At 36.4% G+C, this 27753-nt stretch overlaps 1 protein-coding gene across 2 annotated transcripts in view; it reads right to left on the bottom strand.

Moving 5' to 3' along the window:
* The window catches only part of BDP1 (BDP1 general transcription factor IIIB subunit), an 88108-nt gene that overhangs the window by 14142 nt on the left and 46213 nt on the right, over positions 1–27753 (bottom strand). The window contains exons 21-35 of one of the 2 annotated variants that reach the window (XM_082650246.1): positions 27253–27457; positions 25820–25956; positions 23770–23971; positions 23322–23512; positions 22103–22490; positions 17553–17678; positions 12958–12994; positions 12382–12474; positions 10849–11071; positions 10345–10496; positions 4759–4909; positions 4370–4550; positions 2162–2216; positions 1593–1770; positions 638–842 (exon numbers count right to left, since the gene is read on the bottom strand). In XM_082650246.1, coding sequence (XP_082506372.1) covers positions 638–842; positions 1593–1770; positions 2162–2216; positions 4370–4550; positions 4759–4909; positions 10345–10496; positions 10849–11071; positions 12382–12474; positions 12958–12994; positions 17553–17678; positions 22103–22490; positions 23322–23512; positions 23770–23971; positions 25820–25956; positions 27253–27457 — 2524 coding nt within the window. The remainder of the gene's footprint in view (positions 1–637; positions 843–1592; positions 1771–2161; positions 2217–4369; positions 4551–4758; positions 4910–10344; positions 10497–10848; positions 11072–12381; positions 12475–12957; positions 12995–17552; positions 17679–22102; positions 22491–23321; positions 23513–23769; positions 23972–25819; positions 25957–27252; positions 27458–27753) is intronic. The other variant, XM_082650247.1, reaches the window with a different exon arrangement.

Raw genomic sequence — 27753 nt, 5'->3', positions numbered from 1 at the left:
ACAGTGCCTTAGAGGTTCTGGTTTTATTCCTAAGAGCAACGGGAAACTAAGCATTATGATAATGGTAGTGATGATATCACTATTACCATTTTACACAGCAGGGAACTCATTCAGAGAAGTGAAGAATCTTGCCTAAGATCCCACAGCTGTTAAGTGGTACAGCCAAGATCCACATCTGTATGATGCTTTCAGCTTAATTTTTAGCCAATGACACTGAGCTGGGAATGGGTTTTCTGATTAATATCCATCAATTTTCACCTAAAACTGGTTGAAAGTAAAAATCCAAAACTGGTTTTATCTGGATTATTTATGGTAAAACGTATTAGAGCTATCTTTTTTTTTTTTTTTTTTTGCGGTACACGGGCCTCTCACTGTTGTGGCCTCTCCCGTTGCGGAGCACAGGCTCCGGACGCGCAGGCTCAGCGGCCATGGCTCACGGGCCCAGCTGCTCCGCGGCATGTGGGATCTTCCCAGACCGGGGCACGAACCCGTGTCCCCTGCATCGGCAGATGGACTCTCAACCACTACGCCACCAGGGAAGCCCCTAGAGCTATCTTTATATAAAGAGTCTAAAGGAAAAAGAAAAATAGATCCGTTGCAATATGGCCGTCTTACTTGCTTAATGATTCCATCTTACCTCAGAGGTATATTTTTGACAATCATCTCTTAAAGTGAGTGAACTTTTTTTGGCAGGAGGAACATGGTCACTTTCGTCAAGCCTACAATGAAATCTCTTCCTAGATACAAGATCCAAATTAGCAGGAGGCTTTTCGGAATCATCTCTTCCAGAATTAGATAAACACATGTCATCCTGAGCAGCTGAAGTTACTGGAAAACTGATACTGCATAGAAAATACACACACATTAAATTAGTTATTTTATGAGGTTAAAGCCTGAGCTATTCCAATGAAAACTGCCAAAAAACTTCAAAGTAACTAATATATACATGGCCATGGCCACAAAAATGTTAGTTTTGAGCTCCATTCATACTTAAAAACTCACAACTTAAGTTTCATAATATTGAATTAAATCTGAGGCATAAAAATAATGTTTTCTTTGTCAGTAAAGCTAAATTTTAGTCTAAAATGTCTCTTCCTAATATAAAAGGCTTCAATTTCTAATGTTACTTGATAGACAATAAAGCATCTTAACCAATGACTATTAAAATACAACTTAAGAATTCTACAGCAAAGAATTAAAATAAATATCAAAAATATTTTTAAATGTATCCTTTGTACTATTTTTGCAACTTTCTGTGAATGTATATTTATTTCAGAATTTTAAAAATATATAAATGTATACAAAGTAACCTTTAACAGATGCTATTTTATGATTCAGATTGCTAAATTTTTTTAGCTTTCAAAATACTTAAAATACCAAAAGTTTCATACAAAAGTATTATATTATACATTTAAATGGCATCTTTATCAGATATAAAATCAGTAATTTCTTCTCTAATTTACCACATAATTACTAAATAAGATCTCCATGACAATTACAAATAATGTTGGTGAATGGCTTGTTCAATCAACATTATTCAATTCATAAAGCACCCCTTCCCCGTAGCAAAAACAGTTTAGTTGATTCATTACCTCATGTCCCCCCTTTCTTCTGTATTCACTGATTTGACCAATATGGGGGCTGGCAGTAAAGGGTTTGGCATTAACTGCATAGTGGTATCAGCAAATTCTTCTACTGCATTGGTTGGGATTTCCACCAGAGTTAAAATGAATGCTTGTTCATCCTCACCTTCTTGATGTACATTATCAACTAGATTCATTATCAAAGTTTAAAAGTTAGTAATGAAAAGCTGAACCATGAAATGACAGAAAATCATTAATTTATTTCACTTCTAAAAAGTCTCATGACAACTTATCCCGAAGAATAAAAAACTAAATTATACCCCACAAGAAACAAATAAATAAAAATTTTGTAAAGGATAAAGATGATTCACTATGGAGAAGATTTATAATTCCTTTTTTTTTTAAGATTTATAATTCTGAATAACAAAACTTATATACAAAATACTTCAAGTTTTTTTGTTTTTTTAAATATAAGGCCATCATAGACCAACAAAAACTGCTTTGTTTTTCCATAGTCAAATGGGCAATAAAAAACATAATATTAGGTTCTAAGACTCTACTGAAGCAGATTATCATACCTGTTAGGTCTTGAGGATTGTTTATATTCTCTTGTTGGACTTCTGGAATACTACACTGCCATAAAAAAAATAAAATGAAAGAGTGAGGTTGACCAAATCTCAGTTTTAAAAAGTTTTCCTGACAATGTGATACTGTGAACAGTTATTGTTTCAAAAGTCAACAACTTATCTAACCTATATACAGAATTTTTCAAGTGTTTTGAAACTTTTAGTTGTACCAATAGAATTTTGATTCCTTTAAATAAACACATATATATACACAAGGGAATTATGACTAAATTGTTAAATACGTGTAGGCTATGAAATGATTTTTGAAGTAACAGAAAAGGGAGATCCAAACACTTCAACCTTCTCTCTATCCCCATCACAGCAGCCACTGTACCATTAGTAGGTGACATGTATATGGAAGCAAACTGGTCTCCTTGCCCCCAGCATGGCTCCCTCCAATCTGTTTTCCACAAAACTGTAAACATTGTTTTCTCTAAAATGCAATTCCAATTGTAATTCTCTACTACTTAAGATCTTAAAACTTTCACTTTGCAACCAACAATGTCAGTAATTGACTCAGGCAAGAATCATCAATGCATACTAAATTACTTACTAAGTGGAAAAGATGCAATTATAATGGAGAAAACTGGTAGGTACCATTCTACCCAAGTGATCAGTCAGCAACACCAATAATGGGACAAACCAACATTATGTGTCCCCTGATATGATGCAAAAGAAGAGCAAAACATCACCTATGTAGTACTCTTGCAAAAAAACATTTAACCTGAATCTAATAAGGAGGAAGCAGTAAAAGAAATCCAGATTATAGACTAACTTGGACTCTTCTAAAATGTCAAGTACAGAAAAGAGGAAAAAGGGCAAGAGGACTACTCAAGATTAAAAAAGTAAGAAGAAATGACAGTTAAATGCACTGTAAGAGGTTTGATTGCAACTGTATATTACACATTATTATTAAATCAATGCTAGGTAGTATGGTAATACTGAGTGTGGTAATAGTATTGTCATTTTTCTGTAAGAGAACGTCCTTGGTCTTAGATACAAGCTGGAGTATTTGTGGGTGAAGACTCATGTCTACAACTTACTTTCAGATGGTTTAGTTGTTTTAAAGTACCTACCAAGATGGAGAGCAACACAGAGAGAAAATAATGTTTAGAGCTAGGTATGCACGCAAATGAGGCAAAATGTTAACAGATTTCTATGTAAGATTCTTGCAACTTTTCTCTAAATTTGAAATTATTTCAAAATAAAAAGTCAAAATTAAAAAGTTGGGTGGTAGGGGAAAATCCCATAACTTTGGATGTAACCCAAACTCCTTAGCACGCCATAAAAATTCATTTTATGATCTGTCCCCAGGTTACCTAACTTCATCTCTAAGCACTTTCTTCATTTATATTCCACTCATAGCTACTTATACAGTCCCTGAGCATGTCATACTGTTTCACACTTGTTCTTTGTACATGTTCCTCTCCCGGTAACTGGCTAATTCATACTTGTTCTTCCAGATCAAGGATTTGCTCAGTGCTGGATGCACATTAGAATAAGCTGGGGAACTTTAAAAAAAAAAAAAAAAAAAAAAGCTAATGCCTGGGCTCCGCCCACTGCCCCCACCAGATTAGTTTCGCTGGAGTGGGTTGAGGGCCACTCCAACTGAGTCTCACACAACTCTCTTTCATAACACCTATCAGACTGAGTTTAACCATTCATTTACTCACCTGTTCCTCACAAGGTTGTGTTCCAAGTATCTCACATAGTATTGCACACACAACATCTCAATAAACACTTGCTCTGAGAATGAACTTCTCAGATCCAGGGGCTAAGAAGCAAGAGTTCTCTCTGTACAAAACACTTCCTTTTTCAAAGCTTTTACAGCAAAGCTAGGTATTGGTTATTTTATCTCTATGTTCCAGAGAATAAAAACATATTCAATACATTCTTGCAAAGGCAAAATTATAGGGAAAGAAAAAAGATCAATGGTTGTCAGGGGTGGGGGGTGGAGAGAAGGAGTAACTAAAAAGGACCCTGGAAAAGTTGGGGAGTGATGGAATTGTTCATGTATTGGTTATATGATTATAAATGTTTATGAAAATCTGTAGAACTGAACACTAAAAAGGATAAAGTTTATTGTGTGTAAATTAGAACTTAACGTTTTAAATAAGGAATGAACAGCTGGCCACCCCGTTATATTTTACATTCTTTTACCTCTGGCACATGAAGTATAAGCACACTGTCTCCGTTAGAGTCCTTTCCCAGGGGCTCTTCGACAGAACTCTCACCAAGACCCACACCCAAATCAAGTGTGTGGGGCCTTGACTCAGAGGAAACGACAGGAGCAACTGAAGACAGCTGAACCTCTGCAGACCTCCCTTCTTCATCTTCATCTCTGAAAAACAGATTAGTATGCATCTGAAATCAAGGAGACAACCACAGAACTATGTTTAGAGCTAGGTATGTCAAAGTTCATCTAATTTAATGGTTTTCAAACTTTTAAGATAGATTTAATGCAACCGAACAAATTCTTACAGCTACTGCTTATGCCTATAGTTGACAAAGAATATAAATCAAATCCCAGAATATCTTTGCTCTTTTACCTTCCAGTTAGGCGTGCTTCTTGTGAAATACTGGTTTCTTCAATACCGTGTACAGATGCCAATTTGCTCTGCTCCTTACTCTCTGCTGTTGTAACTGATTCAAGGTTTTTATCTTCTAATTCTCTCCCTTTAGAAGCATTTTTCTCAGTTTCTTAAATAAAAAATACATTTAAAATATAGCCCAAAATAGTAAAGTCAAAATCTCCATATTAGAAACATATTCTGTTTTCAAAGATCACTACATAGTGGCTCTTCCAAACTTCCCTTAATCCAAAAAGCAAGCTTATTCACATGGCAAAAAGGTGGTCTGGGTCAATTACACTTTTTAACATAAATGAGATAATTAACGAGTCTGCACTGCACATATTTCACTCCTGGCAGCCACAGCTATTGTATCTCTACTTCACTGTAATAGCAGTATAATCAGAAACCCATATACAGAAGAGGTTTAGAGGTGGGTACACATGAGGCCTGGCTGGTTCCACCTTGGGGGAAGTGTTGGGGAGGGAGCTGTTCTGTAATGAATAATGTCAAAAAGCGGAAGAAAATGACGTCTGTATAAAAGAGGTAACTGGGGTCTGCACACTGAGAGACTTTCCGGGTACCGATCAAGCCAAAGTAATGAATTAACTAATTGAACCACAGGAATTGTTGGCTAAAAGAAAATCCCAGAGATCAAGAACCCCAAAACTGGGAAAAGACGATGCTAACCATCCAGATCTTCTACATATGGGGTTGAATATAATCTAGGCAGCCTACCACTTACACTGCTTTTCCTGCTCCCACTAGTACCCTTGGGACCTTGGCAGGGAGGGGACATGGAAAATATAGTGAGGCTATTGAAAAAATGAAGAGCACTATGCAATCATATGGAAAGATTTTTTTTCAATATAGTAATCTTTAAAAACAGCACTAACATATAAAGAACTCAATAATAAAAAGACAAATAACTCAATTCTAAAATGAGCATAGGGACTTCCCTTGCGGTTCAGTGGTTAAGACTCCGCCTTCTAACACAGGGAGTGCGGGTTTGATCCCTGGTCGGGGAGCTAAGATCCCACATGCCTCACAGCCAAAAAAAAAAAAAAACCAAAACAGAAGCAATACTGTAACAAATTCAATAAAGACTTTTTTTTTTTTTTTTTTTTTTTGCGGTATGCAGGCCTCTCACTGTTGTGGCCTCTCCCGTTGCGGAGCACAGGCTCTGGACACGCAGGCTCAGCGGCCATGGCTCACGGGCCCAGCCGCTCCGTGGCATGCGGGATCCTCCCGGACCGGGGCGAACCCGGGTCCCCTGCATCGGCAGGCGGACTCTCAACCACTGCGCCACCAGGAAAGCCCTCAATAAAGACTTTAAAAATGATCCACATCAAAAAAAAAAAATCTTAAAAAATAAAATAAAATGAGCATAGATCTTGAGAGTCATTTCTCTAAAGAAGATATGCAAATAAGCACATAAAAAGATACTTAACATCATTAGTGAACAGGGAAATGCAAATCAAAACCACAATGAGACACGGCAGAAATACAAAGGATCATAAGAGACTACTACAAACAACTATATGCCAATAAAATGGACAACTTGGAAGAAATGGACAAATTCTTAGAAAGGTACAACCTTCCAAGACTGAACCAGGAAGAAACAGAAAATATAAATAGCCCAATCACAAGTAATGAAATTGAAACTTCAATTAAAAATCTTCCAACAAACAAAAGTCCAGGACCACATGGTTTCACAGGCAAATTCTATCAAACATTTGGAGAAGAGCTAACACCCATCCTTCTCAAACTCTTCCAAAAAATTGCAGAGGAAGGAACACTCCCAAGCTCATTCTACAAAGCCACCATCACCCTGATACTAAAACCAGACAAAGATATCACAAAAAAAGAAAATTACAGGCCAGTATCACTGATGAACATAGACGCAAAAATCCTCAACAAAATACTAGCAGACAGAATCCAACAACACATTAAAAGGATCATCCACCATGATCAGGTGGGATTTATCCCAGGGATGCAAGGATTCTTCAATATATGCAAATAAATCAATGTGATACACCATATTAACAAACTGAAGAATAAAAACCATATGATCATCTCATGAGATACAGAAAAAGCTTTTGACAAAATTCAACACCCATTTATGATAAAAACTCTCCAGAAAGTGGGCATAGAGGGAACCTACCTCAACATAATAAAGGCCATATATGAAAACCCACAGCAAACATCATTCTCAATGAAAAACTGAAAGCATTTCCTCTAAGATCAGGAACAAGACAAGGATGTCCACTCTCACCACTACTATTCAACATAGTTTTGGAAGTCCTAGCCATGGCAATCAGAGAAGAAAAAGAAAGAGAAGGAATCCAAATTGGAAAAGAAGAAGTAAAACTGTCACTGTTTGCAGATGACATGATACTATACATAGAGCATCCTAAAGATGCCACCAGAAAACTACTAGAGCTAATCAATGAATGTGGTAAAGCTGCAGGATACAAAATTAATGCACAGAAATCTCTTGCATTCCTATACACTAACAACAAAAGATCAGAAAGAGAAATTAAGGAAACAATCCCATTTACCACTGCAACGAAAAGAATAAAATACCTAGGAATAAGCCTACCTAAGGAGGTAAAGACCTGTACTCAGAAAACTATTAAGACACTGATGAAAGAAATCAAAAATGACACAAACAGAGAGATATACCATGTTCTTGGATTGGAAGAATAAATATTGTCAAAATAACTATACTACCCAAAGCAATCTACAGATTCAATGCAATCCCTAGCAAATTACCAATGGCATTTTTCAGAGAATTAGAACAAAACATTTTACAATTTATATGGTAACACAAAAGACCCCGAATAGTCAAAGCAATCTTGAAAAAGAAAAACGGAGCTGGAAGAAACAGGCTCCCTGACTTCCGACTATACTACAAAGCTACAATAATCAAGACAGTATGGTACTGGCACAAAAACAGAAATATAGATCAATGGTACAGGATAGAAAGCCCAGAGATGAACCAACACACCTATGGTTACCTAATCTATGACAAAGTAGGCGAGACTATACAATGCAGAAAAGACAGTCTCCTCAATAAGTGGTGCTGGGAAAACTGGACAGATACATGTAAAAGAATGAAATTAGAATACTCCCTAACACCATACACAAAAATAAACTCAAAATGGATTAAAGTCCTAAATGTAAAACCAGACACTATAAAACTCTTAGAGGAAAACACAGGAAGAACACTCTTTGACATAAATCACAGCAAGATCTTTTTTGACCCACCTCCTAGAGTAATGACTATAAAAACAAAAATAAACAAATGGGACCTAATTAAACTTAAAGGCTTTTGCACAGCAAAGGAAACCATAAATGAGACAGAAAGACAACCCTCTGAAAGGGAGAAAATATTTGCAAATGAAGCAACTGACAAGGGATTAATCTCCAAAATATACTAACAGCTCATAAAGCTCAGTATCAAAAAAAAACAAACAACCCAATCAAAAAATGGGCGGAAGACCTAAATAGGCATTTCTCCAAAGAAGACATACAATGGCCAAGAGGCACATAAAAAGATGCTCAACATCACTAATTATTAGAGAAATGCAGATCAAAACTACAATGGGGTATCACCTCACACCGGTCAGAATGGCCATTATCAAAAAATCTACAGACAGTAAATGCTGGAGAGGGTGTGGAGAAAAGGGAACTCTCTTGCTCTGTTGGTGGGAATGTAAATTGATACAGCCACTATGAAGAACAGTATGGAGGTTCCCTAAAAAACTAAAAATAGAACTACAGTACAACCCAACAATCCCACTACTGGACATATACCCTGAGAAAACCATAATCCAAAAAGACACATGCACCCCAATGTTCATTGCAGCACTATTTACAATAGACAGGGCATGGAAGTAACATAAATGCCCATGAACAGATGCATGGATAAAGAAGATGTGGTACATATATACAGTGGAATATTACTCAGCCATAAAAAGGAACGAAATTGGGTCATTTGTAGAGATGTGGGTGGACCCAGAATCTGTCATACAGAGTGAAGTAAGTCAGAAAGAGAAAAATATTGTATAATTTAATGCATATACATGGAATCTAGAAAAATGGTACTGATGAACCTATTTGCAGGGCAGGAATGGAGACACAGATGTAGAGAATGGACGGACGTGTGGACATGGACGGGGGGGCAAGGGGGAGTAGGATGAATTGGGAGATTGGGACTGACATATATACACTACCATGTGTAAAACAGATAGCTAGTGGGAACCTGCTATATAGTGCAGGGAGCTCAGCTCGGTGCTCTGTGGTGACCTAGATGGGTGGGATGGGGGTGGGTGGGTGGGAGGGAGGTCCAAGAGGAAGGGGATATATGTATACATATAGCTGATTCACTTCGTTGTACAACAAAAACTAACACAACATTGTAAAGCAATTATACCCCAATTAAAACACACACACACACACACACACACACACACACAATGAGATAGCACTTCACACCCACTAGGATAGCTATACTCAAAGAGACAAATAATAACAAGTGTCTGGGAGGATGCAGAGAAACTGAAACCCTCACCGATTGTTGGTGAAAATATAAAATGGTGCAGCCACTTTTGTAACAGTTTGGCAGTTCCTCAAAAGGTTAAACACAGAATTACCACATGACCCAACAATTCTACTTGTAGGTATAAACTCAAGAGAAATAAAAATATATGTCCAAACAAAAACTTATAATGACTGTTCTTAGCAGCATTATTTATAATACTCAAAAGTTGAATATACTAACCATTGAATTGTACACTTTTTTTTTCCTTTTTTTTTGGCCACTCAGTACAGTTTATGGGATCTTAGTTCCCTGACCAGGGATCGAACCCGTTTCCCTGCAGTGGAAGCGCGGAGTCCTAACCACCGGACCACCAGGGAAATCCTGATTTGTACACTTTAAATGGGTGAATTCTATGGTATGTGAATTATCTCAATAAAATTGTTATTTTTAAGAAGTGCTGAATAGTATATATGATATAGTATACATATATTTTTGTTCTTGCTGAAAGGAATATACATGTGTATACATATATATGTATGTGTGTATGTATATATATGGGTGCTTGTGTGTATATACACACACCCTTATTTAGATGCATATGTGTATAAAACATTTTTAGAAGTCTACAATAAAAACTGATACTGGAAATGGGATTAGGGGCTGGGAACCAAGGAAGAGGGAGGTTTTAAAATTTTTGACTTTTGGGTACTGTCTTATTTTTTGCCACATGCAATGTATGCCTAAGAGATGTTTGCTTGAGTATTCATGTATAAACACATACAGAAAAAAATATATATGAAGAGAAAGTTTGATCAAGTAAATATAGTGAAAGGGTAATAATTAGTGAAACTAGTTGGCGGGTTTATGGGTATTTATTTTATAGCTCATTCTACTTTCTGTATGTTTTAACTTTTTAATAGTTAAAATAATTGTAACAACTGAATATTCCATTTGAAATGCTAATGAAATTTCTTGGGTCAAAGTAATTTTGTAACTTTCAGGGGAACAATAAAGTTTACCTCTTTGAATTTCCACTTCTTTAGTTACAAACAAACTGGGAACTTCCCGATGAGCACCAAACCTGCTGGTCCCTAAAATTTTCTTAAGATTTGGCTTAGGCTTGGCAAATCTACTTCTCATTCTCAAATTATTGGTCACTTCTGAAGTTGTCCTAGAAAGAGATGGGAAGAAAGAGAAATTAATCAACTGTGTAAGAATTCTCTCAGGATTCTGTTTAAGAATCTGGACCATGTCTGTAAAACTGGGACTATATTTACATAAAACTGTTTCAATAATGCTTAAAACACCCATTGTGGTAATTTTAATATGCAAACCATTAAACTAAAATCAAAATCTGCTAAACCTTACTTTAAAGGGTGAAAAATCAGCACTGCCCACCTTACATTTATTTGTTACTCAAAGCTATTGGTCAAATTGATGGTTGGTTTATATATTTATTAATTGAACACTAATTTATTTTGTAAAACTCAAAAAAAATAATAGTTTAATAAAGCAAAATAAACCTGGATGATATAGAGTTTTCCTTTACTTCTTCCATTAAACCAATTTCTTCTTTAGTACTTTGTTCATCCAATATAATCTTGTTTTCTTCTACTGATGGAGATGCACTACGGATAGGTGAAGAAGGTTCCTGACATTCATGAACAATTTTGAGATTTGTATTATCTGGGCAAAAAGGAATATGGCTTTTATCGCTTGAATGAACATCAGGAAGTACACATACTCCTATTGCAGAAAAAAACAGAAAATTAAAATTGATCAAATACAAACAGATGTCCAAATAAATCCTTCAACATGCAGCAACGGTAAAATTCTATGTTATTTTTATTTTATTTTTATTTTTTTTTCTGGCCGCACCACGTGGCATGCAGGATTTTAGTTCCCCAACCAGGGATTGAACCCGTGCCCTCTTCAGTGGAAGCAGGGAGTCTTAACCACTGGACCGCCAGGGAATTCCCTAATTTTTTTTTTTTTTTTTGAGTAAACAATGTGTTAAAGATTTATTCAATTCATTAGGAGAGGACTAGCAGAATGATAAAATGGGTAAAACACATTTGAGAAACTATGTTATTTTTTAAGTCTGCTCTTTTTGGCTCCAAGTTTAAATTTATGACCTCATATTTCATGCCAGAGATTTGACATGTGCTAAGTTTAATAATTCTTATAGACTGAAACTTTTCTGTTATTATAATTAAAAATAAATCTTTTTGTTACTTTCAGTAACTATATAACCTCAGATGAATTTCCAGATAGGATTATCTTCATTTATAATTTCTTAAAACCTGTATTTTACATTCTAGATATTTGTGACAGGCTACAATGCAATACTCTGCCATTGAAAAAGGAGCCCTATAGGGAATGCAAATCAGAGACTTTCCTGATAAATATATAGTTATGGGCCAAGAAATCTGACACTTAAAACAAATGGCAGGTCACTCATCAGCAGTTAAAATGATTAACAGGATTATAAGTAACATGATTATCCATTTAATGTAAAGTAGAAGGTACTTTGATAGTAAAGGCCATAGCCGAAAATAAAATACTAAGAGTCTGGGTTGACATATTTTTTGGCTCAGTCCAAACTAACAGAATAGTCTAAACTAAATTATCTCAATAACTAATACTGCCCCTTCATACTGTATTTGACTGTCATGTAATTGTGAAGACTATCTAAAGCAGTGGCTCCTTCACTAAAGAAACATGTGTGAAGAGATCAGTGGTCAAGGAGTTCAGTTAGCCAATGATGTTTATGATGATAAAGGTAGAGGATTCACTAGATTAACTATTCTACAAATACAAATTATCCTTAATAAACCCAGTGCACTATATGGAAATGGAGGCCATTAGAGGGCTAAGTAAGTAGTAAGTAGGATGGATCAATGCATACATATTACCTTTTCCAGAAAAATAACACAGTGATGCCAACTTCAAATGTAAAAGGCAGATATTCACTTAATATTCAAATATGGGTATATTTCTTAAAAGTTGGATTTTAAAGGTTTCTTTTTTTGGTAGGACTTATCTTTCATTCTTACCATCACTCTGTTCTGTACTGATCTCTGACTGCAACACCAGACCTCCCATCGTAAGTAAAGTTATGGCAGCTTCAGTGCTTCCATCGTTGGTACCTTGTGAAAAACCAGATCAACATTAAAATAGAAAAATGAATCGGGAAATTTATGTTTGGTTGCTTAGAAAAGAATTTTAATTTAGGTGTTTATCCTCTAGTAACAAGTTTCAAAACCCTCCATACCACTAATCCCTTACTAGGGTAGTGTTTCATTCAGCTTATATACTATAAATAGAGCATCAACTGCTGACTTTTACTCACTGAAAATGCCTCCTTCTCGTTAAATGACTTAATACCTTCAAAGGAAAGACATCTGTGCAAATCAGAGAAAATAAATACTTCTTTATCAAACATTTAATCACTCTCTAAAGTAGCATTCCAAGAACCCAAATTTCTCCTAGAGATAACATATTCAAACTGCTGGATCTTTTCATTCAATTCTCCAGCAAACTGACTCATTTAATAATTACCACCACTATTAAATCACTCTGTTCGTTGGTGTTAACCAAGTATTTTTAGCTGTTTCCTTATTAACAGTTACCTGTTTCAGCTTGGGAATGTTCACCTGTGGTCATTTCCTAAAAGAGGAAAAGAAAAGTAATAGCTTAGGTATTTTCCCAAACACATGTTCCATATCTCAAAGCACTACATTTTACAGGTCTTTCTATGCTTTTGGTTACAGTGGAGTGGAAATTTACAATTATTCATAAAATTTCATAAACAAGAACAGAAATCATTTAAAAGCCAAATATTTTTATCTCTTGCTCCTTCTTTTACCTTTTGCTTATATTATATGCAAATTTTAATTCTGATCATATGCAACAAGCATCTGCCTTTCTTACTTCTTCAATTTCATAATCCTTCAACTTTAGTCACATCTGCTGCTAGTTTTGACTCAATGGAAACCAAGGTCTGAACAATATCACAAATTTTTTACACTACTAGGTGGCTTAAAAATTAAATGAATTTTAATAAATTAAGAAGTTATAGGATCTATGTCCAGCATGACAGCATGAGGAGCTCTGCTGACCCTCTCCCCAATGAAACTGGTAAAATTTATTAAAGAACCACCATTTAAAGCCTCTGGAAATGGTCCTAAGGGCGTAAGATGCACATATATTCGATAAAATTGTTGAAAATTCAGTAACAAAGGTGAAAGTCTGTGGTATTTGAGCTAAGACGGCTCTCTCCCTCCTTCCAGCTCAGTGAGGTAGACTCCACCTCAGACTGCTGCGGCCAGGAAAACAGGGTCCCTTCTCCCTGAAGGCCCCATTTGGAGGGCTTTCAGCTCCTAATACCACAAGAACCTGGTGTCAGATTCATCAGAGATAATAGGCCAGTATCTATTATGAATATGGACAAAAGAATCCTCAATAAAATACTAGCAAACTGAATCCAACAACATATAAAAATTATATGCCATGGGGACTTCCCTGGCGGTCCAGTGGTAAAGAATCCACCTTCCAATGCAGGGGACGGGGGTTCGATCCCTGGCCGGGGAACTAAGATCCCACATTTCGCGGGGCAACTAAGACCGCGTGCCACAACTACTGGGCTCACGTGCCTCAACAAGAGAGTCCCCGCGCCACAAACTATGGAGCCCATGTGCCACAACGAAGACCTGACACAGCCAAAAAAATAAAGAAAATAAATAAATATCCAAAAACAAATTATATGCCATGACTAAGTAGAATTTATCCCAGGAATGCAACTTTTGGTTTAACATCCAAAATTCAATCAATGTAATACACCATATCAATACAATAAAAGACAATTACATGATCATCTCAAGAGATGCAGAAAAAGCATATGACAAATTCCAACACTCTTTCATGATAAAACACTCACACAAACTAGGAACAGAATGGAACTTTTTCAATTTGAAAAAGGGCATCTATGAAAAAAACCACATCTAACATCAAACTTAATGATGAAAGACTGGATGCTTTCCCCTACTTTTATTCAACATTGTACTGGAGTTCTAGACAGGGTAATTAGGCAAGAAAAGAAATAAAAGACATCCAGACTGGAATGTGTTATAAACTGAATTATGTCTTTCAGAAAGATATGTTGAAGTCTTAACCCCCAGTACTGTGAAGGTGACCTTATTTGGAAATAGGGTCTTCCTAGGTGTCATCAAGTGAAGATGAGGTTATAGTGGATTAGAGTTAGCCTTACTCCAATAAGACTGGTGTCCTTATAAGAAAAGAAACACAGACACGCATACAGGGACAACACCATGCGGCAATGGAGGCAAAGGTTAACCTTGTGTTGCCACAAGCCAACGAATGACAAGGAATGCCAGCAAGTGCCAGAAGGTAAGAGAAAGGCCCAAGATGATTTCTACCTTAGAGCCACCAGAAGCACCCATCACCAGGGGCATCTTGATTTTGGAATTCTAGCCTCTAGAACTATGACAGAATAAATTTCTGTGGTTTTAAGCCACCCAGTTCGTGGTACTTTGTTACAGCAGCCCTACAAAAGTAATACAGAAAGACAGAAGTAAAACTATCTCTATTCACATACGCCATGATCTTATATGTAGAAAATCCTAAGGAATCCACTAAACTATTAGAACTAATAAATGAGTCCAGCAAAGTTGCAGGACACAAGACCATATACAAAAATCAAATATATTCCTATAAACTTGCAATAAACAAACCAAAAATGAAATTAAGGAAACAATTCCATTCACAATAGCATCAAAAACAACAATATACTTGAAAATGAAGTTAAGGAAATGCAAAGCTCATACTCTGAAAACTACAAAACACTGTTGAAAGAAATCAAAGAAAAGCTAAGTAAATGGGAAAATATCCCATGTTCATTGACTGAAAGACTCAAACATTGTTAAGAGGGCAACACCTGCTCCCCCAACTGATCTACAGATTCAGTGCAATCCCAACCAGAATCTCAGCTGATGTCTTTGTAGAAACTGACAAGTTGATTTCAAAATTCATATGGAATTGCAAGGGACCCATGATAGCCAAAACAATCCTAAAAACAGAATAAAATAGGATGACTTACACTTATTAATTCCAAAACTTATTACAAAGCAACAAATCTATTGAGTCTCACCAGCATAAAGACAGACAAATAAATCAATGGAATAGAATTGAGAGCCCACGTATCTGCAGCCAACGAATTTTTGACAAAAATAAAAGACAATTCAATAGGGAAAGAACAGTTTTTTCAAAGAAATGGTGCAACAACTAGATAGTCATATGCAAAAGAATGAAGTGGGACTCTAATCTCACACCATATAAAAAATTAACACAAAATGGGGAGAATTCCCTGGCAGTCCAACAGTTGGCGCTTGGTGCTTCCACTGCTGGGAGCCGGGGTTCAATCCCTGGTCGGAGAACTAAGATCCCGCAAGCTGTGTGGCGTGGCCAAAAAAAAAAAAAAAAAATTAACTCAAAATGGATTAAAGACTTAAATGTAAAACAGGAGTAAATCTTCAGGACCTTGGCTTTGGGAAAGGATTCTTAGATATGACAACAAAAGAAAAAAATAGATAAATGAAGTCCAAGTACTCTAAAGCAGTGGTTCGCAACTTTCATGGCACCAGGGACCGGTTTCGTGGAAGACAATTTTTCCATGGATGGGGGAGGAGGGCGGATGGTTCAGGTGGTAATGAAAGTGATGGGGAGCGATGGGGAGCGGCAGGTGAAGCTTCACTCGCTCACCTCCTGCTGTGCGGCCCGGTTCCTAACAGGCCGCGGACCTGTACCAGTCCGCGGACCTGTACCAGTCCACGGCCCAGGGGTTGGGGACCCCTGCTCTAAAGGAAACCATCAAGAAAATGAAAAGACAACCCACAGAATGTGAGAAAATATCTGAAAATCACATATACGATTAGGAGCTTGTATCCAGAATATAAAAAAATTCTTACAACTCAATAAAAAAAAGACAAATAGACCAAAAAATTTTTTAAATGGGCAAAGACTCAAAATAGACGTTTCTCCAAAGAAGACATAAAAATGGCCAATAAAAGCACGTGAAAAGATGCTCAACATCATTAATCAATAGGGAATGCAAATCAAAACCATAATGAGGTACCATTTCACACCTACTAGGATGGTTAGATCCAAAAAATCAAATAAATATTGTCAGGATGTGAAGAAATTGGAACCCTCATACGCTGCTGGTGGAAATATAAAACGGTGCAGCAGCTTTGGAAAGCAGTTTGCTAGTTCCTCAAAGGATTAAACAAAGTTACCATATGACACAGCAATTATACTCCTAGAAATGTACCCAAGAGAAATGAAAACACATGTCCATACAGAAACTTGTACACAAATGTTTATAGCAGCATTACTTATAATGGCCAAAAGATGGAAACAACCTATATGTCCATGAACAGATGAATGAATAAAGGAAATGTAGTATATTCATATGGAATATGATTTGACCACAAAGAGGAATGAAGTACTGATACATGCTACAACATGAATGAACCTTGAAAACACTAGACTAAGTGAAAGAAACCAGGCACAAAGGACCATACTGTGTGTATATCTCCAGAATAGAGAAATCTATAGAGACAAAAAGTAGATCTTTGGTTGCCTAGGCCTGGGGAAGGCTGGAAGCAAAAAGGGGAACAACTGCCACTGGGCATAAGACTTCTTTCTGAGGTGATGGAAATGTTCTAAAATTGTGCATATAGCTGTAAATACACTAAAAGCCATTGAATCATATACTTTAAATGAATTAACTGTATAGTGTATGAACTGTATCTTAATAAAACTGTTTTTGAAAAAGTTGTAACTCTTCATTTACAAAAACAAGATAAATACCAACTAAATAAGGAAGAGTGCCAAGCAAAAGGCAACTAAATATGTTTTAAATAATTTACATTTAGTATATATTTAATGCATCAGAATTTTAACATAAGTCTATGAAGATATTGAGCTACGCCCACACACAGGAATCTATGCTTTTCAAGTCAAATATAAAAATCTATGAATTATTCACTAGTTTCTACCATTCATACTTACAGCTCCTAGAAATAATAGAATAATTTCTATCATACTAGTTAAGAACCATCTGTAAACCTAAAGCTTTCAAAATAAACTTAGTCTTTTAAAAGTAAACAAAGAATTAAAGACAAAACATATTAAAATGGATGCTTACAACTGATAATGCATTCAGATTTTCTTCTTGTTTCATTTCCTCAGTAGTCAAATCTATGTTTGATGAGAGCTGATGTTCAACAACAGCTATGCATCCTACATCTGGGATATTCATGGGTATTTCAAGCTGTCAAAATGAAAAGTTTCATTATTTCATTTTGGCATACCATCACAGAAAAACAAAATGAATCATAAAATAAAATATTAAACTGAAGAAAGAATTCACATTTATACATGATTTAAAAAACCGAAATGTAGTAATTCTTAAACTGATTGACATCAACTTGGCAAAAGTGAAACATTTAATGTTTTTGAGGCGTCTGTGATTCTTACAAACAATAAGCAAAACTTCCAGAGCTAATCTACTTAGTACCTAGCATTGCATTTTCCATTATCCCCAGTTTGTCCCAAATTTCCCACAGTTTCTCTCATCAGTCTGTCAACATTTATGAAATGCTTCCTAAAAACTAGAGGGCTACAGGTACAAGAATACAAAGCTCAATAAGACAAGTCAGTCCCTGCCTGCAAGGAACTCACGATCTAAGAAACACAGACATGTAACCAACCATACACTGCTCCAAGTGCTATCATAGAGATGAGTTGAAAGCACTTAAAAAGATTTATCGTACACATGACCCACCAAGGCAATTACTCTCTCCCACAACCCCAAAACCTGTATGATTCTTCATAGCGATGAATGGCCATGTAAAATAACGAGTCCACTCACATTTACTCTTCATTTAGCAGGCTTATTTCAAAGATCCCTACAGTCTGGGGGTTAAAAACACTAACATTTATCTCCTAGACTATAAACAAGGGAGTCTGGCTTCTATTCCCTTATTAACAGAGAGATGAGTATAAAAGACTGTGATTCAGTAGGAACTGAGCAGTCAAGTTTGAAAATCTTCCTTTGGGACGTTTATTATAGTAACACCTATGTGTTCTGTGTCTGTCTGCTCAGATGCAATCAGAGAAAAATCTTTGCTAATATCCTATAGGCCTGGGATGAATTTTAAAAGTTCGAGTGATTTGAAAAGACAAAATATTTTCTGAAAAGCTGGGATTGGGGGGATAATGGGAATATTCTAGGTAACTGAAAGTTGGTTCTGTAAGCACTACACAGTTTCAAAGCTTTATGTTTTTAACAGCTTTATCTAGATATAATTTACATTCCATACAATTCACCCATTTAAATCGTATAATTCAATGTTTTTTGGTGATGGAAGCACAGATACGTGCAACCATCAACATAGTTACTTTTAGAACATTTTCATCACTTCAAAAAAGAAACCCTATACCTACTCCTTTAACTCCTCATCTCCAAATCCCTAAGCAACCATTGATCTACTTTCTGTCTCTACAGATTTTCCTATTTTGGACATTTCATATTAATGGAATCATATAATATGCGATTTTTTTGTTAACTGGTTTCTTTCACTTAGCATAATGTTTCCAAGGTTCATGTTGAAGTATATATCAATATTTTAGATCCCTTTATGATTTAATAATATGCCATTGCATTTCAACGCTTTTTAAAGGGGACATATTCTAACATATAAACAAATTTCCCTGCCTTAGTAAACTGGCCATTAAGAATACAATTTAAGCTTTCCTTGCTCAATTATTATAATCAATGCTATTTAAGAAGGCATTCTGTGGGGCTTCCCTGGTGGCGTAGTGGCTAAGAATCCGCTTGCCAATGCAGGGGACACGGGTTCAAGCCCTGGTCCGGGAAGATCCCATATGCCGCAGAGCCACTAAGCCCATGTGCCACAACTACTGAGCCTGTGCTCTAGGGTCCATGTGCCACAACTACTGAGGCCACGTGCCACAGCTACTGAAGCCCGTGTGCCTAGAGCCCGTGCTCCACAGCAAGAGAAGCCACTGCAATGAGAAGCCCGCACACCGCAACAAAGAGTAGCTCCCGCTCTCCGCAACTAGAGAAATCCTGCGCACAGCAACGAAGACCCAACACAGCCTAAATAAATAAAATAAATTTTTAAAAAAAGGAAGGCATTCTGTATTAATTCAGGGATATATCCTAGAACCTGATTTTCAGAAGTTAATTTCTAGTATTAGTTTTCACGAGGAATTTGCCTTTCACCCAAAGAAATTGTAAAATACAAAACATATAGCTAAATGAATTTTCATGCAGTGGTAACCAGCCGTGCTTGCACAAAATTAACTTTCCTTTTACCTTTTCTTGGTTTCAACCAAAATTTAAATTCATTATCTTTACTTTGAACTTTAATTACAAGAAACCACTTCACATCATTTTTATTTAGCTTCAACCATTCCAACTAACTTTATAACATTTAGCATGGTATTATTAACAATGAATAAAAAAAGGTGAGTTTGGAATTCTATTTGTAATTCAAATGGCTTTTGAATCTACCATGAATACAAAACTGATTCAGATATGATGCTCTATAACCAAAATAAGTTACTGAAAATTGAGGCAGAACAGAAAACTTTGAAGTTACAAAGTTAGACCAAGAGGCAAAAGAGTAAGGAGCTTTCATAATAAAGTAAGTTGACAGGCTTCCCTGGTGGCGCAGTGGTTGAGAGTCCGCCTGCCGATGCAGGGGACACGGGTTCGTGCCCCGGTCCGGGAAGATCCCACATGCCGCAGAGAGGCTGGGCCCGTGAGCCATGGCCGCTGAGCCTGTGCGTCCGGAGCCTGTGCTCCGCAACGGGAGAGGCCACAACAGTGAGAGGCCCACGTACCGCAAAAAAAAAGTAAGTTGAAGTAATATGTTCCTCTACCTCAAACCCATTAGGATGACTACTATCAAAAAAAAAAAAAAAAAAACCAGAAAAAACAAGTGTTGGTAAGGATGTGGAGACATTAGAACCCTCGTACACTATTGATAAGATGGTAGAATAAGGCAGCTGCTATGGAAAACAGTATGGGGGTTGCTCAAAAAATTAAACATTGATTTACAATTTACTGTATTATCCAGCATTTCCACTTGCAGAATTGACAGCAGGGATTAGAAGAGATATTTGTATACCCATGTACATAGCAGTGTTCTTCATAATAGCAAAAAGTTGGAAGCAACCCAACTGTCCACTGACAGAAGAATAAACAAAATGTGGTACTGTATATACTGAATGGAATATTATTTAGCCCTTAAAAAGGACATCCTGGACTTCCCTGGTGGCACAGTGGTTAAGAATCTGCCTGCCAATGCAGGGGACACAGGTTCAATCCCTGGTCTGGGAAGATTCCACATGCCTCAGAGCAACTAAGCCTGTGCACCACAATTACTGAGCCTGCGCTCTACAGCCCACGAGCCACAACTACTGAGCCCGTGCACTACAACTACTGAAGCCCACACACCCTAGAGCCCACGCACCACAACTGAGCACACGTGCTGCAACTATTGAAGCCTGCGTGCCTAGAGCCCGTGCTCCACAAGAGAAGCCACCGCAATGAGAAGCCCGCACACTGCCACAAGAGTAGCCCCTGCTCACCGCAACTAGAGAAAGCCCGTGTGCAGCCAAAAGAAGACCCAATGCAGCCAGGAAAAAAAAAAAAAAAGAGACATCCTGACATATGCTACAGTGTAGATGAACCTTGAAAGCATTATGCTAAGTGAAATAAGCCAGTCACAAAAAGGACAAACGCTGTGTGATTCCACTTACACGAGGGACCTAGAGTAAGTGGTTGCCACAGGCTAGAGAGGAGGGAATAATCAGAATTATTGTTTAATAGGTACAGAGTTGTAGTTTTTCAAGATGAAAAAAAGTTCTGTGGATGGACGCACTTAATGCCACTGAACTGTAGGCTCTAAAACGGCTAAGACGGTAAATTTTATGTTACCTGTAATTTACCACAATTAAAAAAAGAGAGAGGAAAAAAAAAAAAAAAAAGAGAGAGGGCTTCCCTGGTGGCTCAGTGGTTAAGAATCCACCTGCCAATGCAGGGGACGCAGGTTCAAGACCTGATCCGGGAAGATCCCACATGCCAAGGAGCAACTGGGCCTGTGCACAACAACTACTGAGCCTGCGCTCTAGAGCCCGCGCACCTAGAGCCCGTGCTCCACAAGAGAAGCCACCGCAATGAGAAGCTCATGCACTGCAATGAAGACCCAACGCAGCCAAAAATAAAGTAAACAAAATAAATAAATTTATTTTAAAAAAAGAGACAGAGAGAAAGAGAAAGAAATATGTCCCTTCTACCTTCTCTACCAGAGCTTAACTTGAGCTTACCACAAAGAGTTAATAGAAAACATCTGCCAAGTTTTTTGTTTTTTTAAAAAATTAACCAGAAAGGAAATTAAGTAGCCCCCAGATACAAGTGAAATTAGATTTCTCTCAGTATTGTTATACTGATTACCTTGTGCTGGGCCTGGGTTGGCAGGGGCTGAGTAAACACAGGAGATCACACAAGCCTATTTCTACTGATTTCCTAGGCTATGCAGCAGGCCCCAAACAAATTACTCTAATAATCTTCAAATCCTAATAATCACTAAGAGAAGAGATAATGATCCATTGAAAGCAAAAAACAAGTAAGATAAAGTTCCAAGGATTCAAAATTCAAACTACCTCTTCCATGGTTTCTTCAATCTGAGCAGAAACCGGTTCAGGAGATCTGAGACCAACAGGTACAAACACTGGAGCTTTGTTTACTTCTTCTGGAGCAAGATGATAGCTTTCTTCTTCATAGTCAGACTCAAAGTCTTCCGCATCATCTTCGTCTTCTTCCTGGGAAGCTCGAAGAGTCACCAGCACAGGCTTAGAAGCTCTAGGTTCCTTTTTAGAGGTCTTACTCCGAATTCGTTTTGATCCACGCCCTTTGGGGACGTTTGGTTTAATCTTTCGACGCATTCTCCTTTCACTACGATCTATCTTACATTCAGAGGCAGAAGAGAGAGCTGTTCTTCGATCCACAGCAATTTTAGAATAATTTGATTCTTTTAGCAGTTGTGGAGAGCTGGAGGTTTAATCAAAATAGCAACATAGTCATTACATGCATAAGGATAATTTTAATGAAAACCCAACTTATAAAGTGAAATCTCAATTCAAGCCATTAATATAAAATGCCTGCCACCCATTCTATCAAACACTAATGCTACGACAAGAATGAACAGAATTTACTGTTAGGATTTAGTTTCTCACTCAAAGTTAAATATTAGTTATCTACCTACAAATTTTTCACAGTACGTTTTAAATTCTGAGCCATTTTTCCCCCTTGCTATTTAAGTGGTGATGAAATACAACACTGGAAATTGTTAGAAGAAAATGGGATCAAGAACACTGGACCAATAAATACAGAATATGAGACCAAAAAGTGATACGGTTTATCCTATTGGGTAAACAGATTAGGTCAAAAGAAAAAAGGAGAATGAGGAAATCCAACAGAACAACATTTTTTAGAACTTAGGGTCCCTTCCACTTTCCTTGAAAACTGTGGAAGAAAGGTACCCTTCACTTGTGTTTGTGACTCCAATTTGAATCAGCACCCTAGTTATTTAGGTAATATGTACTACTCTTTCGTCAGGCTTCTGCTCATGTCTAATATACTCAACACCCAGAAATTTTAAATGTAGGAAAGAAAAATCTTTCTGAGAAGATCATAAAAAAAGGAAATTTTAGTAAATAAAAATCAAAAGTGGGAAAGAAACAGACCTGCCAATAAAAAACAACCAATACTTCCGTTAACAAACCATCTTTTTACTCTATCAATAAGTTAGAGTAGGACATCCATTAAGAATAAGTTACTTGTATTTACTATTCTGAAAGTACTTGTTAAATAAAACTTTACCTTGCTGGTTTACTAACATACTGCTCTTCGACAACTGAACACACAGAATTATTGCCTACAGTTTTCTCTCCAACACTTCCTGACGGTCCAACTTCTGATTGAGCATCTTTTTTTGCCAAACCAATCTCCTTGGAACCTACAGAACCTTTTCTTGCTGAAATCTCCAGAGATGTAAGAAACTCAGCTTTTCCCTTAAATTTGAGAAGAAACAATTAATATGACCATGGAAACAATCTGTATGGTAATTTGGTTTGGTAGTTTGGCCTAAAACGCTAAGCTTACACACATATACACAAGTGACTGGTTTCTAAACTTTCACAATATTGGAAAGTCAATCAATTTTCATGAAAATAGTTACAGTACAAAAGGCAAAACTATTTTTTTAATGTTCTCCTTCATGATATTGATAAAATTGAGCCCACTACTAAATTATTTTTTTCAAACTTACTTTTGGAAGAAGCTGGGTGTCAGAATCTCCATGCTGCAGCAAATTATCTTCTGGCTTCCTTGCCTTACTCTGATCTGCTCTGTCTGTTCCTATGCCTGATTCCTCTTTCTTACCTTGTGCTCTTCCCAAATTTGGCTTAGCCTTTTGGAATTGGCTTCTTATCATTTGTGGTGGACTAGAAACATACGTTTTATGTTCATGTCTAGAATGAAATACAAATCATGTTGAAGAACGAAAATCATAATTCCTGTTGATGTATCTGCTGTTAAACAATTTTTGGGCACAAACCAATTCTATGTGCGAAGGACTATATATAAATAGGTTATAAAACTAAACATATAAAATGAAACCACACATGCTGATATGAAAGAAAGAACACAGAAGCTTTTGTAACTTCCGTTTTCTATATAGCCTGGGGAATACTTTCACAATAATATGTAATCTTTTTTTTACTTTCATTCATTGATTCTGGTGTGTCGTTGTATGCTACTTTAAGTAATTTTCAGAGCAATAACTAGATACAAAACAAAAACGTCAGTAGTTGAAGATGGACTTCATAATGACACTTTAAACAAATGCTTCAACTGGGCTCTGAAGCATGAATAAATATACAATGGTCACAACAACCCTGGTCCTTCTTGTTCAAGAGCAGGCTTGAAAGCTAGAGTCTGTTCTCCTACCACATGCCTGTCACTTCATAGAAAAGTGTTTATTGACAACAGTGTCATAAGGATCTCAATATATCTGCCAAATCAGAGAAAGACAAGGTTTGTATCTGCCAAATCAGAGAAAGACAAGGTTTTAACATTCAATACAGTAGCCATAGCTCCCAAGGCAACACAAACAGCTGCCTTAAGGTTTCCTGGAAAATATTTAATAACTGGCAAGGATCTGAATTAGCAAGTTTAAAACTAATATAAATCTGGATACTTATAAAGAAAAATTGGGTCTGTAAGTATCGATCATAAGTTCTCTGAAAGATCTGTATTAAAGACTAATCTTAAGTAATATTTGTAATAAATTACCTACAAGAGAAAGTAGTTAGTTACATTTCCAAACGTTCCAATCCTGCTAAGTTCTTCCAGCAGTGAAATACCAAGGAAGTTCACAGGAAGTTCTAACAAAGTAATGATGCTGGTTAATACATTCCAGTGTAGGCTAATGTATTTGGGAAAACATGTTATATTTAACTTAAGTATAAGCTACTTACAATCAAGTGTGATTCTACAATGGTACTTAAGAATAATATATATATATTATATATATATTATATATATATTATATATATATATATACACACATATATATAAGCTCAATGTGCTACTGGGGTTAAAAGGGGGTAAGAAACTGCTGGACATAAGAATAAGCTAACTTAAAAGTATGCAGAATATATACTCTGAAGGAAGTATCAGTCATGATAAAGCTAAAAGCTTGAATAAACTTCATAAACAGAAAAGATTTTAAAAAGAGCGGTGGGTGAGTAATGGGTTTCTATACAGGAAATTTGAAAGTTAGATCTTGCTCATTAAAAATGCAAAGGCTGAGCATAAAATCTCTTGAAACATGTAAAGTTTCTTTCAGGAAGCTCTGCCTATAAACTATAGGAATTTGCTAGTCTTAAAGTCATAAATCCTGAAAACTTAAGTTTAAAAACTAAACTGCCAATGTTACTTTGAGCAAGCCATTTAAATCCTCCAGATTCATAAAGTCAATTAATTATAAATGAAGGCATTAGGAAATGCTGACCTCAAAGGTCACTGGTCTTTAAAGGCTCAATTAGAGTAAAACTCAAAATCCTTAGAATGATCCTATATAATCTGCGCTACCCCCACTCAGGCTTTACCTGTCATATATCTACGACTCTTCCTCTCTTCCCCTGTTTCACACTGGCCCCCTTTGCTGTTCAGCAGATTTAAACTATTCTAGTTTCATAATTACTTTTTTCTTTCATAAAACTTACTAAATGTGAAATTACATAAAATCGATTATTCAAATATCCAACCTTTATCTTTGAAAAGTTTTATGCTTTTCTGATTAAAAGCAAACTCACCTCGTCTTTTCATCTGAAACATTTATTTTGTTAACATGAAGGTTTTCTAAAAGAACGTGACTCTGGTTTTCATACATTCTGCCTTCTGAAACTTTGGAGGATACAACTTCAATTTCCATTGCAATTTGAGAATTTGGCTGAAATGCAAAACTATATTAGTTTTTTTTTTTTAACAACAGAACATACCTCCTAAAATATTTTAATCATTAAGAAAGGTATTTAGGGACTTCCCTGGTGGCACAGTAGTTAAGAATCCACCTGCCAATGCAGGAGGCACGGGTTCAATCCCTGGTCCAGGAAGATCCCACATGCCGCGGAGCAACTAAGCCCATGTGCCACAACTACTGAGCCTGCACTCTACAGCCTGTGAGCCACAACCACTGAGCCCGCGAGCCACAACTACTGAGCCTGTGTGCCACAACTACTGAAGCCCATGCGCCTAGAGCCCATGCTCCACAACAAGAGAAGCCACCGCAATGAGAAACCCGTGCACAACAACAAAGAGTAGCCCCTGCTCGCTGCAACTAAAGAAAGTCCATGCGCAACAACGAAGACCCAACACAGCGATAAATAAATTAATTAATAATAAAAAAGAAAGCTATTTAGTTTTTTAAAATGAAGTCTCAAACTTGAGTATGCAATGTTCATGTTTTGCTGCCCAAAACAAAATTTCCTATTCACAGAGAAAGTTTCAAAGATTACTGCAGTAATATGTTCACATAATGCTTTAAAAACTACAATAACCATCTGTTGTGAACCTCCCTCCCAAAAAGTTCAATGTGTTTTTTTTAATTTGGGGGGGGGGGTTCAAATAAGGATTACAATCACTTTATTTTAAATGTAGATTTTCCCTTGGTAGAGAAAAGGACAGAAAAACAAGATCTGTTGAAATGGGCATTAAACTACTTAGATTTGTTTCTAATATCAAAAGATCCATCAATAAGAGATTAAACCGTCATTCCAAATAGCAGTATGTTACACAGCAGTTAAAAAGGATGTATCTCCATATTTCATGACATGGAAAGCCACTTAATATAATAAGTGAAAAACAGTAAGTCACAAAATAACATGACTACAATGATTTTATTATTTAAATTTACATGAGTATGCACACATGCATGCATGAAGATATATCCGGTAAGATATGTCAAAAGGTTTTCAGTGGTTACTTCAGAGTGGTGAGACTAAGGGTAATTATTATATTATTTTGTATTGATTGAACATTTTCACAATGAATAGGTTCATTAGTTAGGAAAAAAAAATCTATTTTCATTAAAAAAAATCTACAATGGTAAATCTGAAACAAAACTAGCCACGTTATGTATGAAGTAGAGTAAGTATCAGATGCCTATATTCTAAGCCAAGTCTGAGCTACCATTTGATATTTTAATATGCATTAAAAGGCTTGATTTAATTACATAGCAATAACTCACCACAGTCAGGAATTTTTTAGTTTCATCTTTTTGTAGTGTCCTTTCTTCCTTAATTGTTTCTTTGGCTTCATTTTTTTCTATTACTTGCCTCTGTCCAACCTTTCTTAAGTTTGGACTGGGTCTCTGAAGTCGGCCCCTTACTGGTGGAGCAGTTTGGATAGCACTTTCCTTCATTTCTTGTTCGCAAGTGTTTGTATGATAAGTCCTAGAAAAGGGGACAGGAGAAAAGAGAGAAAGCTTGATTGTAAAAAGATGAAAACTACTATAAAAATATAAAATTTGAATCAAATAAACTCTGTAAAAATATTTTGTACATTAAAGGAAAATTAAATTACTTTCTGATTATACCTCATTTTATAAAAAAATAGTTATTTCAGTTCTCAAAAGGTACTGAACTTATATGAGGTACCTACAATATTCAAATTCATAGTAATAGAAAGCACAATGGTGGCTGCCAGGGACTGGAGGTAGGGGGAATGGGAAGTTATTGTTTAATGGGTA

Source organism: Grampus griseus, assembly GCF_964374135.1.
Source record: "Grampus griseus genome assembly, chromosome: 3".
Classification (NCBI taxonomy): domain Eukaryota; kingdom Metazoa; phylum Chordata; class Mammalia; order Artiodactyla; family Delphinidae; genus Grampus; species Grampus griseus.
The sequence above is the reverse complement of the archived record's forward strand: the minus strand, read 5'-3'. Positions and strand labels throughout refer to the sequence as shown.